The following is a 16650-nucleotide window of genomic DNA, read 5'->3' on the forward strand; positions in this document are numbered from 1 at the left end:
GAGCAAACTGAGAAGAGAAAATCAGTCTTCGTTTAAACTTCTGACATTTTCTAACAGCTGATTTAGCCTGCGTTGAACCTTTATAGAGTCTATGATGCAAACTACGCAACTCTCATTCATACTTGTGCATGGTGTTATTTTACCTTGTGATCATGTACCAGTATTTTAAGTGGTGATAGAAATATATGAGTTTGTATATTGAGGCTATGATTATTATTTCTTACACTGAGGTGATGATTGTTATACTCTCACTGATAAGTTCAAAAAGCTGTGGTGAAAAAGTAGCCAGAAATGCACAGGAGGAAGTGACAGTACTAAACTGGCCAATCAAAATACTTGGGGGCTGTGTTGAAGTCACATTTTCAGGGAGGTGCACATCAGGTTATGGTGAAGGGTTTCAGAGGGGTTTGCAGTTACAACGTAGCCATAGCATGGATTTAACACAGATGCATAAATCCTCTGCAACAAATATATCCTCTAAAGGCTGAACCAAACAGCTGACCCAAAGGCAAAATAAAAGTCTGCATCTCAGCTTTAAATAAGCAAAGCTTGGATTAAACCCAGGTAGACAGTCCAGGTATCCAGCAACTGACAAAGAGGCAGAATCTGAAAAAACAGATCAAAATCCAACAAGTAAACCTTACAGGAAGAATCGAGCAGGAAAGAAAAGACTGCATATATACTGGGTGGGTAATTACCTGACTGAAAACAGGCGTGGCTTAAAATTGGCAGGAAACCAGAACAACCCAACCCTACCAAAATAAAACAGGAACTGAATCTTTTCAGGTCATCACACAATCTAAGACAATGGGTAAATGTTGCTATGTTTCAAAAGGTATAAATCCAACTTTTTTTTTTAATATATCAAAGAGAAATTAGGTAGACATTAGCTGAAATCTAGGGATTTATCCAAACTATTGAGTCAGTTATTAATTAGAATAAACAATAGATTCTGGGTGTCCACATATTTTTGAAGAACTATTATTAAAAATAAATAATTTGGCTCTCAGTTTAAACTGATTTCTGCTTTGTGCTTTTTTCCAGATTAAATTTGAAATAAAAAGTCAGACATTAATGATTAAAATCTGATAAGTTGGAAGTAGCACAGAGAGAGAGAGAGTGTCTGTGTAGACTCTAAAAAAAAAAAAAAAAAATTATTTAAATAAAAGAGAAAATACCATGGTAATTTTCTGCGAGGACATTTTCCGCTTTTCTACGGAAATTTCACTGACTTTTCCGTAAATGGGAAAATGGAAAATTCTGTTTATTTACAGTATATTTTTTTGTACAATTAACGGATACTTCTGTTAATAGTAAATAAAAACAAATAAATAGTAAAATGTAAAATCCTGTTTATATTAGCATTAACAGACATTAATAGCCTTAAATACATTTCTAGACAATTACAACCTTTCGAACGTTTGTTTTTTGTTATTATCTGTACTTGGTAAACAACAACACCGGTACACTTTATAACTGGAACATTTAATGTTAAACATCCCTTTATTTTATATTCATCCCTTTATTTTCTTCTGTTTATTTCTTCATTTCTTTCTTTCTTTTTTTACAGTGTATGTGAATCAGTATCTGCGTATCTTTTGCAGGCAGGCCGTGTTGGTCTGATAGCACGATGCACTCTAAAATAAAGGCCCTTGCTCGCGGTCACACACGCCACTGTGACAATTAGCGTGTCAGAGTGTGTGTGACTGACAGCTGCCACAGCTGGGATGTAAACAACAGTGAGCAGCGCTGATGGGTAAACCTGGAGTGTCAGAGACATTCACTACAGAACGAGATCTGCATGTCTCTCGTGCATGGGACTGTCGTGAAGATTAACTCTTTTTACTTATCTGTCATTCTGAGATCATTTCAGAAATATAAATTTGATTTTGCTGCAAAAGCTGCACATTTAGCAGGGAAATATAAATAAGAACTGGAAGAAGCAGCCACAGAAGAATCAGAACAATTACAATAGGGTTCCTGGAGCTTCCCTGCTTGGACCATAATTAATAGAAGATGTCATGCATATAGAAGTAGGTCACTGCCTGTGTGTGCTTCCTTTGAAATACCATAACACTGTGTTGTTTTATAAGCAGAGAAGATTTAGCCTATATAATATAATGCAAAATAGATAATGGCAGTATTTTAAACAGGTTCTTAAGACTATTATTTTTATTTTTGAAAGCTTTTACGGGAAAAAAGTCTGTAATTCACATTGACTTAAAAGCTAAAAAATGAAAAATATTTCAATCAGTTCCCATTTGATAAGATGGGCCTATACAATGCCTGGGATTTTGACTAGATATATTAATAATAACAGGCAAAATAGTTGCAGATATTCTTTGAATTGACTAATTGTTTCAGGTCTTTCAGATTTTATTTAAACTGTAGAGACAATATTCGGTCAATGAAGAGCTTAGGTTGAGTTTTTTTTTTTTTTTTTGCAAAACGTCATGCTTATTCTTAGCAACTTTTAAATGTGCTCATCCTCATAAAATATTTGGATATATATGCTTATTTTCATCTCATGGAGTGCACTAGAGTAGCATGATTCAGAGTTCAAAATCATCTTTGTTTATCTTTAACTGGCTCATGGTGCATAGCTACTTTGCACTCCCCAGGCACTTCGTTAGGTACACCTTGTTAGTATCAGGTTGGACCCCCTTTTGCCTCCAGAATTGCATTAACTGACTTAATTCTTTATGGCATAGATTTAACAAGGGGTTGGAAACATTCCTCAGAGATTTTGGTCCATATTGACATGATAGCATCACACAGATGCTGCAGATTTGAAAGCTGCTCATTCATGATCTGAATCTCCCCTTCCACCACATCCTAAGGGGCAAAAAGTGTGCCAAGAAAATATCCCCCACACCATTATACCACCACCAGCCTGAACAGCTGATACCAGGCATGATGGATCCATGCCTTCATGTTGTTGCCATGCCAAATTCTGAACCTACTATCCAAATGTTGCAGTAGAAATTGAGACTCATCAGAGCAGGCAACATTTTTCCAGTCTTCTATTGTCCAATGTTGGTGAACCCGTGTGAGTTGTAGCCTCAGTTTTCTGTTCTCAGTTGACAGGAGTGGCACCCGCTGTGATCCTCTGTTTCTGTTGCCCATCTGCTTCAAGGTTTCATGTTTTGTGCATTCAGAGATGTGCTTCTGCATATATTGGTTGTAGTAAGTGGTTATTTGAGTTACTGTTGCCTTCCTATCAGCTTGAAGCAGTCTGTCCATTCTCCCGTGGCCGCTGGCATCAACAAGGTATTTTTGCCCAGAGAACTGACAGAGAACTGAAGCTTACTGGATATTTGCTCTTTAAACCCTAGAAGTGGCTATAATGTAAAATCCCAGTAAATGGGCAGTTTCTGAAATACTCAGACCAGTCTGTCTGGCACCAACAATCGTGCTGCATTCAAAGTGACTTAAATTGCCTTTCTTCTCCATTCTGATGCTCAGTTTGAACTTCAGTAGGTCATCTTGACCATGTCTATGTGCCTAAGTGCATTGAGTTGATGTCATGTTATTGACTGATTAGTTATTTGCCTTAATGAGCAGTGGAACAGGTGTACCTAATGATATGGCCAGTGAGTGGGTCATTCAACCAGTGATATGGTGTTAAACTGGCAGGAATATGGATATTTTGATAAACTGGGACATTGCTTTATACAACTGCGAGTGATCAAAAACACAAAGGGTACTTTTTTGTAATGTAAAAGATGAAATTGCATTTTTATTTTTCTCACTAATTTTCTAAGAACAGCTGTGTTTTTTTTTAAATTATTTTTTATTTTTAAAGACTTGTTGTAGCCCCACATTTTACAGCCTTTTGAAATGCGTCAGTCTTCTGGCTGAGATGACATGTGACTGATGGCAGGTAGCTTGGAGGTGGACTGCTTCTCCCTTGAACAAACTCCACATCTGAGCCCCTGCATCAGTCACCGCAGCAGACAGGAATGGAATGTACTGCCAGGGCTATTCCTGGCTCCTCCTGTCACATACACTAAAAGTATGCATACTCTCTCTCTCTCTCTCTCTCTCTCTCTCTCTCTCTCTCTCTCTCTCTCTCTCACGCACACAGACACACACACACACACACACACACACACACACACACACACACACACACACACACACACACACACACACACACACACACACACACACACACACACCTGTCTCTGACAGTTTCTTCTGGTGTCTCCATGAGGTGGGAATATTAACAGTGTCAGGCAGTAGCTGTAGCATGCTTCACCTGTCCTGAGGAGGTGACTTTTGGGGAATCAGTGAGGAATTCAGTTTCCAGACTCATGTTGCACCACAGTCCTCATTTAAAGCAGGTGGATTCAACTAAAGGATGAGGAACTCAGCTTTTTAGATCCAAATGAGAGACTCCAATATGGAGAATCATGTGTCTTACAGATTTAATCTTGTGATTTTTTTGTCTCTACAGACAATGCAGAGCTAAAACTATCCAGTGAAGTCCAAACAGTTTCTTAAGCACCTTATTTATACAGTAGGTTCGTTCATGCCGCTCATCAATGTCTGATTTGATCCTTTGGTTTTCTTTGAAATATGTCTGACTGGGCAGTTTGCAGTTACCTCTGGCTGTCATACAGAGCCAATAATAAGCAAAGAACTGCATAAGCCTACATCAGATTATGTTCAAAACAATGTATCAGTAAAATGCATTTTCACAAAAGAAAGTAAATGAATCTGCACATTTTGTAAGACTTTTAAAACAGTGAACTAGAGGTTTTTTTTCTTATTGTTCCCTAGAGCATCTGTGCTCTTGCTTGCATATGTTATTACAATATGTTAACAAGTTTGCAAGATAATAGAGTTGCATATTAAGAGGGTATTTATTCATACATCATCACCATACAAATGTGTTATTGCTCAGTTATGCTTTTAGCAACATAAACCTTTATTTGGAGCCACTTCTCTGCAGAGCTGATGTATTTAACTCCAATGCTCATGCACATACTCGTTCACAAGCTCCTGCAGCACTCTTTAAATATAAAATCATTGATTTCAGGTGAGGATTTAAAATATCTTTCACTCAATAGTGTAATCATAAACTCACAGCCTGTACATAAAAGATGGCTGAACAGTGAAGCTTTATGCTTGCATTTTTACTGGCCAGCAGGGGGCAACTCCTCTGGCTACATAATAACGTGATTATATCTATAGAAAATGGCCCTAATGCCCTCTTTTTCTATAGCCACAGTAAGCACTTTACTGATGAATGTTTCGTCTGGTTTTCTTTCTTGTCACTAGTTTAAAATCTTAATAAATATAACATGATGTTTACAAAGTAATTTATGGTCCCCTTTAGAGAAAAGCAGATGATAAAGTAGAGCGGCTTTAAGGCGTGGCTGTCTTCTGATTGACAGGTTGCTACCATATGAATGTCTTCTGTTTCATACTCACCTCTAGCTTCTTATGGCTGTTTTCAAAGCACAATGCTTACTGCTTAATTTGAGGCTTCCGGATGGAGCTTCACAAACCAGTGAATCATATCACAGTGAGTACACTGTTCTATATGTAGTCTACACTTAAACAGAAGCTTTCTTTCTGGTTTAATTCCCAATGAAATTTACTGTTGGTGGAGAGCTAAAAAAGCACAATGGTGGAATACATTCAAAACATGACATGAATAAGATAAGGTATACAACAAACTCTCAGTGGTTCCATTGGTTTTCAGTTGTTTCTGGTGTTACTTTCTGCCTTCTGTGTTGCCCTTTCTCTATCATCATGTCTTATGCTTAATTTTTTTTATCTTTCAATTACTTCCTGTTTTATTTTGAAAGTTTGTTTTCTCATGTGTCTTGTTTTGCTTTTACTTCCTGCTTTTGTTCTTTTCCCCTGCTTTGTGATGGTCTCCTCTTCCCCTCATTAGTCTCACCTGTGTTTAGTTGTGCTTGCTTTGTGTTCCAAATAATTCCTTTAAAATTCCAACCTTTGCAATGAATTGATGTTTTTGCACTGGTGGTTCTTGTTCACATGGCCTGCCTCAAACAACACAGTTGAAGAGTCTGGTATAAGTGCAGTCAGATTCTCTTTTCCTAAGTCCTTATAAATTCTTCTTTATACCTCTCCATGACTTTTTTCATTGAGGTTTAGGTAAACTGATTAGGTAAAGGAAGTGAGAGGTAATTTGTTGGGCTACTCAGCAGCACCCTATTTTGGTTTTTGGACTGTATGTCTTTGGATTTTTCTAACAGCCGATAAAGACGTACTCTTTAATTGTTTTTGACTGTACTTGGGTCCTCTCTCCACCAACACCTGACGCATACACAAAACAGAAAATTTGCCTTGAAATGAGCATCTACTTCAGTGTTAACCATGTGGGATTTACTTGAGGAACTTTTCGACTGAATAGTAACCTGGTAATTACCTTGTGCTTTTGAGTCCTGGCTGGCGTCTCAAGGCTTCGACTGTGGAGCGCACACTCTCGGACTGAAAAATGCATTCAGACCTCACCAAGGACCTTGAGAGACAGTCAGAAATAGCTGCCTCTCAAGACATGCCGAGTCCAGTCCGCTGTGAAGAGCATCACAGTGACTGGTGCTTCATTTAGACGCTGCCACCGGCCTTTCCTCTAGATCTCTCAGTCAGGTCACAAACACTTCATAGCGTGTCAAGTGTCAGCTAAAGTACCGCTGCTATTTTGGGCCCCTTGTCGTTTCTGGGGATTCGTAAATTCTTATCATCTCTGCTTCGAAAAATTTGTTCACATTTTGTGGTGAAAAAGAAAGAAAGAAAGAAAGAAAATGTTGTGGATTGTGAAAGAGAGCAACAGTGAGGGGGGAAAAAGAAGTTTGTGTCAGCGAGCCAAATGTGTTTGTACAGGGGAAATGATGGAATCTCATTCCCACAAGAAATAGAATTAATGGCTATTCTCTAATCAGGCAAATAAGTCTGTTCTTAATTTAGCTATTAATTATGCCTTGTAATTTGGCAAACAGCACACAAAGTCTGCCAAGGGTGCCCCCTGACGCCCCTCGTGTTTTTTCTCTGCAGCCTTCGGTCTGTTTCCTATCACACTTTCAATCAAGTGCAAGAGGCTTTACTAATTTAATATGGAGTGGCAAGGAGGCACAGTTAGATAGAGAGAGGAATCTCACAACTTAAATAATTACACCCGTGTCCCTCCCGCAAGGCATTTGATCTCAGAGTCTGTTTGCTGAATTTGGTTTGCAGGCTTTGCTTTTGGCTTAGTATTGACATATTTTATTTGTTGTCATGCCAGTGTCTGTATCACAAGATGACACGATTTAAAGCTGTTTATTATAAAATGTATTAAAGCTCAAACTGCATTCATTTTTGTCTGTGGTCCTCTCTTCACAGTGTTTGCCAATCCGTGGTCATGGATTTGTCTTGGATAAGTACAAGTGCCACTGCAGGAAAGGTTTCTATCATCCCAACAGAGTAGCTGTTAATGGCTTTGCAAGTAAGTAATGCAGACTTTATTCACGTGACTCCCCTTTAAGTGTTTAAGTGTTGCCAAACATGCTAATGTTGAACAACCTGAGTGTCATTAGCTTTGTTTGTTTGTTTGTTTGTTTGGTTATTTATTTATTTTTTTTGTGAAGGTTGGTCTTTTTTAAATATTATAATCTATATATTGTATTGTATATCATTTATATAAAGCACATTACATTACATTATAACCAACATGTACCTTACCAAATCCTGGCTTTAACTCACCCAAATATATTAATTACAAGTGTACATATCAAAATGTCTGTTTGAAAAACATCTATAGGCATTTAGCAAATCAGTTTTACCTTGACAGCTTTTCTGGAGATTTTTGTACTGAGTAAGTTCCACAGCAGATCAATCAATCAATCAATATTTCGAACATGAACATTAATACACACAAAAAAATCAAGTCCACATGCAATCAGTGATTTTTTTTTTTGTTCAAAAAAGAGTAGGAGGACGCAAATGCTTTTTAATTCCTACCCCTAACTTGCTCTATACACACACACACACACACACACACACACACACACACACACACACATATATATATATATATATATATATATATATATATATATATATATATATATATATATATATATATATATATATATATATATATATATATATATATATATATATGCTCGTAAATGGTAAGATTAGTAACCTTGTTTTATTTTACTTTTTGTTTTTGCAACTTCTGCAATTAAAACTTTTATTGTCCTGGGCTGAAATGAGGAGATGAGTGAAATGCGGGATGCAGCGACTGGTGGAATAACAGTGGAAAATAAGAGCTTTTATTATTATTATTATTAACTCCACTAAAGTCAAACTCAACAGGGGTATCCAGAAACGAGAACTTATGATTTGCCTATTAATATGACATAACGCAGACATTCTGCATCCATTATTTAATTTAATTATATAGTATCACATTTTGCAAGCAGTCTGGCAGCAAATGTTTAAAACATGTTTGAGGAGTTTTCACATTATCAGCTTTTTTCTCAGTCAAATACAGCAGGTGAATTAACAGTAAGTTCATTTTATTAATTCTGACTCGGCTAAAAGCTGCACTTTATGATGAGGACCGTCAGCTATTTGCGATAACCGTATCTGCCCTGTCTGAAAATTGAAGTAGCCCCAGTACCTGGGGAGGCTAATCTGGTTCGGGAAGGGAAATATCTTTTTAATGGTAGCTACTTTCTCCAGTTTATTCTGTCTGCTGTGAGTTAATTAAAAAAGGCTTTTGCAGACACAGAACCCTTGTGGTTTTCACCTGCCCTCCATCACTTTCTGTGCCATACTTTCATTTCAATCCACTTTCCCTCCTGCTTCATCCCACTCTAAACTCATACAGCACGTTCTTGTGTGTCTATCTCAATTTTACCCTGTTCTCATCCATTTCCCTCACCCCTTACTTCCCTGTTCTCAGTTTTTGCACCATCTGATTGCATCCATTTTTTTCCTCTAAACTTCACACTTCACACACAGAGATCTAAATATATGTGCAGTCTGTTTTTCGCCAATTTGTGTTGTTTGCTGTGCTGTGAGGGCACACAAACTTGCATGTTCAAGTGTGCAAATCTGCAGGAAAGCTCAGTGTGTGTGCATCTTTGAGAACCCAACAATAAAGAGGAAAAGCAAGCCTGTTAGTGAGGCGTTGTGCTGCAGTTTGGCCCACCATGGGGCCAATAACAAGCCTGTTAATCCACAAGGGGACATCACTGACACTCCTGCAGAGGAAGCCTGTGCAACTCTCTTTCCTTTGTCTCGCAGTGATCTTCCATTGTGGATCTTGCATATAAATATGGGAGAGAGGTTACTGTAGCTACGCTTCTTTTGACTGTCACTCAAATGTAGCAGCAACAAACCACTGAGAATGAGCTAAAGGAAATGACTCAGTGCTACCGAGATAAGTAGTCCTTTTGAAGGGATCAATGATGTGCCGAGTCATAGCTTTGAAAAATAGGCCAGTTTCTTTTTAAAGGCAAAATCCCTGCAAATCTCAGAGACAATGCCTGCTTCCAATAAAGCCCCTATAAAAGCTCTATAAGTCCAAAATTTGTTATCTATCCAACCACATGGGCATCTCTCAGGGGATTTCTAAACAAGCCAATAACAAGTCCACTTCCTCCTCGTTGTCCCCCTGGGTTTGTTTAGTTTTTACCTTACTTTACTCTGAGAGTGATGTTTTTACTTAAGTTCATAGAAGTTATTTTGTTGCTTACCAATGTGAACAAGCTCCTCCTGTTTTGACAACAAAAGAGCTCCTTTTGAAGTGGTTATAGTTTATACCTTAACTTCAACCGGTAATTTATGTATACATTTAAGGTCCCCATGCTTGCTTCGGAAGCATTTCACAGCATCCCTGCTCTTGCCAAGATAAAGTAGAAAAGTTAAAAAAAAAAAAAAAAAAACTGTCTCTGTGTGCTTTTTATTAGGGAGCTGAAGTCTTCAGCCTTGCATGATCTGCCTTTGACCGAACAAGGTGCAGTAGTGTTGGCTTTTCATGTTCACACATAGAGATCCATCTCCCTTTTGTTGACACAATGTCGATGACTTTTTTGTAAGGTCATAGACAGATAAGAATATATATACACTCAGGAGTCACACTGCCGCTGATGCACTTCATCTGGGCAGATCTGGAGGAAAATTCAATAACAAGGAAAATTTAAATGACAGTTACTATACCATCTGTAATTTCTCTGATCTTGGGGTGAATTTGCTGGGATGTCCATTCCTAGCAAGACTGTCGACTACCTTGAATGTTTTTCACTTGTGAATAATCATTCTCACTGTAGAATTATGGTCTTCAAATTCTTTGGAAATGCTCTTAAAACTCTTCCCAGATTGATAGGCAGCTGCAGGTGTTTCTCTAAGATCACTGCTGATATCGTTCCTCCTTGGTATTGTGTTTTACACACACACACACACATGTGTGAATACTACAGACCAGCAAACTGCCAAAACCTGTGCTTTTGTAGAGGTTTACTGATCAGTTAATCAAGTGCATTTGATTAGCAGCACTGGCTGATACTGACCATCTTAATCCCCATGGAAGCAGTAAGCGTGTGGTTAGATTTTCACTTCCACATTTTGGCTTAGTTTTTTTGTTTTTGTTGTGTGGTGTAATATGTTGTGTTGTTTTTCATTGGAGGTTGTATTTACCTAATTTTAGAACCTGGTAAGGACCAGATGCTTTATTTTTATGTCCTGATACTCCAAAACTTGGAATTTAAAGAGTGTGTGCTTTCTGTTTCATATTTACAATCTAGCTAACTTACTTTTAATTAACAATTTATCTGTCTCACCATTACTTCTATCATTTTGAACTACTTATCATTTTTATTAGATAAGAATGCAACTTTTTATTGATTATGTTTAATCGTATATTTGATCTACTTAGACAATTCTATTGCTTGAACTTCACTTGCAACAAATATGTTTTTTTTTTTTTTTTGGGGGGGGGGGGGGGGGGGGGGGGGGGGGTCAATATGCTGAAACATTTTTCTTTTATTATAATGTAGCTATTCCTGTGCAGGAACAGGTGGGGTAGTGTTTCTTTCTTTTAGGTTTTGGAACTCCTTTCTTACCCCTCAGTGTTTTCTTCCACAGGGATGGGAAGAAAGGGAAAAGCTGTAGACGGCAGTCCCACGACAGACGACGGATCTTCCAGCGACTGCCTGCCTTGCCAGGATGGCTGTGCCTACTGTAAAGATGACACCCCCTGTGTGGTGCAAGAGGATGGCGCTCTTCGCATGGCTGTGCTCTCTTTCCAGTGCCTCTGCATGCTGATAGTCTTCATTAGCATGGTGCTCATATACCACTTTCGGAGGAATAAGGTAGGTGCTAAAATCAAACAATGATTTTTACAAGGTTGATGCAGACACTGCAACTTGAATTTGTATTATGTGAAAGCTCATGGTCTATTTTATTTATATTTATTAAACCAAGAATTTAGTCTCTCGTACCATGAAGAGTTTGGTGACTCAACAGTGGATAAGAGAGATCTACACTAATTTCGTTCACAATTGCAATATCACATCAATATATTTGATGTTTTTTAGGCCATATGGTCATCAAAGCCCGCTGGAATTAATAAACAGTAGTTCCATATGCGGGTGGTCACAATAAAGCTTTGTATCAAAGACTTCAGATCAACTCAAAATCAGCACTTTGGACCGCGACCAGTGTTTGCAAACACAAAAGGACACTGACTTTGATTAATCTGTTTAATCTTTCACTGATGATGCTGGTATTTCATTCATATTATATATATATTCTGCCAAATCTATGTTCATTGTAAAACATGGCAGTGAGAAATATGAATGCTGACACTTGGATGAAATCTACTGTTTAATTTAGTAATTTTAGTAAGTTTAATATTATTTACATGACCTTGAAACGAGCACCTTTAAAGATGAGACCACTTTATGAATGTACAATGTGATGTAAAAATAAAGATTGAGATTTAGCTCATGGAAGAGTCCTGTCTGTGGTATGGTGCTAACAATGTAGGCACCCATAATCTGTCATGGAGAGTGGATGATAAACAAACATATAGAATACTTTTTTTTTTTACTATTTTTTCTCTACTCAGGCATGGCATGAGTTTGCAAAATAGTCACGACCTCCAGTGTATTGTAGTGTGTGCATGCGCACTGTTGCATATGAATTTCCCAACATTATTTTCATTTCCTTGAATAAGATTTTTTTATCTGTCCAGTCCCATACCTACTGATTGTGTCCATGTACTACTTTTTCTTCTTCTTTCGGCTGCTCCCCTTAGGGGTCTCCACAGATCATCCTCCATCTGGCTTCGATGTCACCCTATCCCTAGCATCCTCTTCTTTCCAGAGCATACCTCCATCTCTCCAGGCTCTCCTCTATCTATCCTCTATCAAATATATCATATGCAAACACCAGACCTTTGGCCTGACCCTCACTGCTGCATTTGTGTCAATGAACAAGAAATTATAACTTTCCATTTAAAAAGGAAATAAAAATCCATATTGAAGCTGGATGGGTTAGTGGTGGAGCGAATCATTTCACTGTGCGTGCCACAATTAATCTTTAGGTTTAGGCATCAAAACAGACTTTAGATTTAAAAACTACTTGGTTATATTTAGAAAAAGATTTTGGGTGGGGTAAAAATGCAGTGGATATCTTTTTTTTGTTTGTTTGTTTTTTTTGTTATGTGGAAGATTTGCTGGATCAAAACAGTGTGTATACATTTTTAATGTTATTGCTATGTAAATCTATGTATATTTTCTTTATATAAACTTACTTAAATTAGATACAAATTAAATTCAGCCCAACTTTTAGCATCTCTTACATGTATGTGTTTTTTGTGTGTTTCTTAGATCTACTTATTGGTTTGTTTGGTTTTTGTTTTTACTTTAAGTGGGATTTTGCTTTTGGATTAGGACAGTTAAACCAGGATGAGAACACTGTGGAGGGCATTGAGTTATGTTTCTTGGAGATCAGCAAGACAGCAGTGTTTTGCTTCACAGCTCTCTATTTTAGTCATGTCCTAAGCAGCACTTTGATGACACAGATTCCTAATCAGTCTAGCAACTCACTCAGCACATGTCACAGCTTCACTGCTTTTAAATGGGAGAAAATGAAACATGCATAACATGCATAATGTTTTAGCTAATATCCAAAAGCTTTGCTACTTATAAAACAGAACTTCCTTGACATGCGCTTTAAGGAAAAATATATGCTACAGCTACTGGCAGCTGCAAGCTATAGCAGACAAACAGGCGTTTCAGTTCAGTTAAGTTTTATTTATATAGCATCAATTCACTACAGCAGCGACCTGAAGGGTGAAAACCCCAACAATCAGACAGCCCCCTATAAGAAGGCATTGGCGACAGTGGGAGAGAAAAACTCCCTTTCAGCAGTCTGGTTAATATTGCAATTTTTTAAGTTTCACATCTTCCTTAGTAAACTTCTGACCAAACTTTTCAGCATCCACTCACTCCCATTGTTTCTGTCAATTAAGTGTCTTAATTACTAGCTTTGTGTTGAACATCAGACATCTGAGGATTAGCCTGAAGATGCTCCACATGCCTAACAAATGAACTGCTAGCTGCTCTATCTCCCACACCCAAGGAGTTCAACAAAGGATCACTCCCATTAATAAAGCAGATGGCTGATTCAGATACTCCAGGGCTTTGTCATAATTTAAGGACTTCTTATGTAATCCCAATTAATATCATTAAACTAAGTTTAAGATTTTTGTTTCGAAGTTCTTCACAGACTTTTCAATTAAATTCATGCAATTTAATTAAAATGAGTTTATCAGTCTCCTGATGCAGAGAGGGAGGCCTTTTGCTTTCTTTTGTATGTATTTTTAAATGGGTGGCACAGCTGTCCCCTGCTCTCTGAAAGCCCCCCTCAAGCACCTTGTCAATTAAAGGATGATATGTTGCTAAATATCTTACATAAGAGGTGCACAGAAAGTGCCTGCAAACGGTGGATGAGTCTATAAGAAGTGCTTCAGGGAGGAGCGTTCCCTTTTGCTGCTTTTGCTTTATCTCCTGTTCCAAGTAACAAGGAACAAACCTCCTTCAATCTCTTTAAATCTGCCTTGAATATTATGAAATGCTGTTTAAGACATTTTTAATGTGAAGGGAAACTTTGCAGTATATACATTTAACAAGAAAGGAATATTTTAAAATTTTTATTAATGTTGGCATTTTGGAATTTTTTTTACCCTCCAGAATTGAATAAATAAAATATATATTTAAAAAGGGAGCAGTTATAGATCATATTGAACATATGTAATTTTTCTGTTTAGTAATAAACATGAAACTTAAAGCTGCTCATTAATGATTTTATATTAAAAATTGAACGATTAAATTCTTCAATACATGTTTGTAATGTAACTGGGGTCAGTCATAGTGACAAACCAACAGAGAATGTTTACCCAACATTTCAATTACAATTCATGAAGCATTTTAGCTTCACTCAGATCATTGTTTTGGGTTTATGCTCCCTTTATAGCTTTGATTTGAAATTTGGTTTCATGGTGGATTATTATTCAGTGACAAGGCACTGTAGTCAGGTAGACCCTTTGCCCCTGGAGCACAGGCCATCAACAGTTTCCCACTGTCTCTCCTGAACTCCCTTTACCACCCGTTCCATCCCAGTCCTGTCACTTTGGCGTCTGCAGTGAGATCCCATCACCAGGTGTGTTGTGGTTATCTCCTCTTTTATTATTTTTTCTTGTAGTCTCCAGGTCAGGGACTATCTTGTAATGTTGGTTGTCAGCTTTTTCAGGGCATGCCCAAGCTCTCTTCTTCCATGGGGCATTGGTCTGTCCATTGCCACACGTTGATGTTTCTATTTTCTTTCTGGTCATCAAACTGAGAGTATTTGGTACAGATACTGGTTCAGAAAAATATGGCTCTGGCAGCTGTTGTAGTTCTCTATGTCTATTTGAATTAAATCAATATAGCTTGTTGTGTTGGCTGATCTCCCTGGAGCTACAGACTTTCCTCATCTGGGCAAAAGCTGCTTGGGCTTTGCTGTTTCAGAGCTTCACATCAGCATCTGCATTGGTGCTTGCATCCCTTATCACGCTGTATGATGGGAAAATATTAACAAGCAAGGTAGAACGATAACAGCAATGTGTGATACTTTAATTAAGACTACCATAGAACTACTCAACTGGAGGAGTGAGGCTTAAGCTGCAAAAAAAAAAAAGGTGGCTGATGGTGAAATTTGATGTTGCGTAGTTTGACCACCACAGGACACTCCACTTTCCCACTGGCAAACATGTCTTTACTTGGATCAGCTGGCTTGGATCAGCTTTTTTTGTCATGTTCCAGAGTCGGTCACATCCATGACTTGTTGTAAGAATAAATAAACAATGAACAATAATATTTTTAACTGCATTATCAGGTTATTCTAGTAATGACTCATGAATAATGTCTGAAAAAATTTGCCAATATATTGCCAAATATTGGTACCAGTATCGGTCTTGAAATCCTATATTGGTTGGGCTCTTTTAAGACTCATCAATCAGTTTGATATTTTCCCCCCACTTAGACAACTAGTAAAATAGTTGCAGGTACATCCCTGGGGGACACTAAACCAGAACTAAAGGAGCTTTAAAATAAATATTGAATAATCTATAAATCAAAAGTTTAATAATTGTTGGTTGTGTGTTTCTGTTTTGGCAGAGTATAAGGGCATCAGGTCTTGTCCTGCTGGAGGCCATCCTGTGTGGAGCTCTGCTTCTCTACTTTCCGGTAAGCCTGAGACTCTTGTGAGCTTGTACGTGTGTTGCCGTGCAGCCTTGGATCTTTTCATGCAATATTTTTTGAAGTGTTAGCTGATAATCTACATGCCATGCTCCTTTGAGCTGAAAACAAAAATGTTCTCCTTGACTGAAGGCTAGCATTCAGCTCGACCTTCACTTCACACTGTCGCTCATTCATCTAAACCAAAATCACATATCTCAGAACAAAGTTTCATACTGTATCTGCAGCAGTGGCACAAAGCAGGATTGTTTGCCTTGTCAGACAGTGCAAACCCCAGTTCATAAATCATACTGTTCAGGTGGTTTTTTTTTCCCTCTGTGACAGCTGAATGGAGCTGTGATAAGCAGGGATTTTACAGCCAAAGTTTGCATGTGATAAAACGGGACTGGCAGAGACAAACATCCCAGGGCTTGTTGGTGACCCCCTGCTAACTGTACACAGAACTGGCCAATGAACCCAGCAGCCTGTCAAGACTACCATCTGTTGACCAGCCACTCACGCTGCTTCATACACATTGTGTTCATTTAAAACCTGCACACAGAATGTATTTTTAACTTAACCTTTGAAGACTTTTTATTCTTTAATGCAAACTCCAGTCACTGAAATCCAACTTCTTTTCACAATTTTGAATCAGATTGGTCAGTAATGGCTTCTTGAATTTAAGATGTATTTTTATTTTTAAATTCACAATTTTCTTCTTGAGCTTTTGCTATGTCAGCCACACACAATCCCTGCTGCACTCTCCTTTTAATTTATTAATTGATCTGTTAACCAATGAATCAATTGTCTTTCTTTTTCTCTTTGCTTCTCACATATATTTAACTGCTTTGCTCTAAAGATGCAAAGTATCAAATAATTGAGGAAATATTAAGTGTTTATT

At 37.8% G+C, this 16650-nt stretch overlaps 1 protein-coding gene across 1 annotated transcript in view; it reads left to right on the top strand.

Moving 5' to 3' along the window:
* The window catches only part of gpr158a (G protein-coupled receptor 158a), a 90834-nt gene that overhangs the window by 36022 nt on the left and 38162 nt on the right, over positions 1–16650 (top strand). Inside the window, exons 3-5 of the mRNA XM_030756881.1 lie at positions 7360–7462; positions 11113–11339; positions 15690–15758. Coding sequence (XP_030612741.1) covers positions 7360–7462; positions 11113–11339; positions 15690–15758 — 399 coding nt within the window. The remainder of the gene's footprint in view (positions 1–7359; positions 7463–11112; positions 11340–15689; positions 15759–16650) is intronic.

This window comes from Archocentrus centrarchus, chromosome 20, assembly GCF_007364275.1.
Source record: "Archocentrus centrarchus isolate MPI-CPG fArcCen1 chromosome 20, fArcCen1, whole genome shotgun sequence".
Classification (NCBI taxonomy): Eukaryota; Metazoa; Chordata; class Actinopteri; order Cichliformes; family Cichlidae; genus Archocentrus; species Archocentrus centrarchus.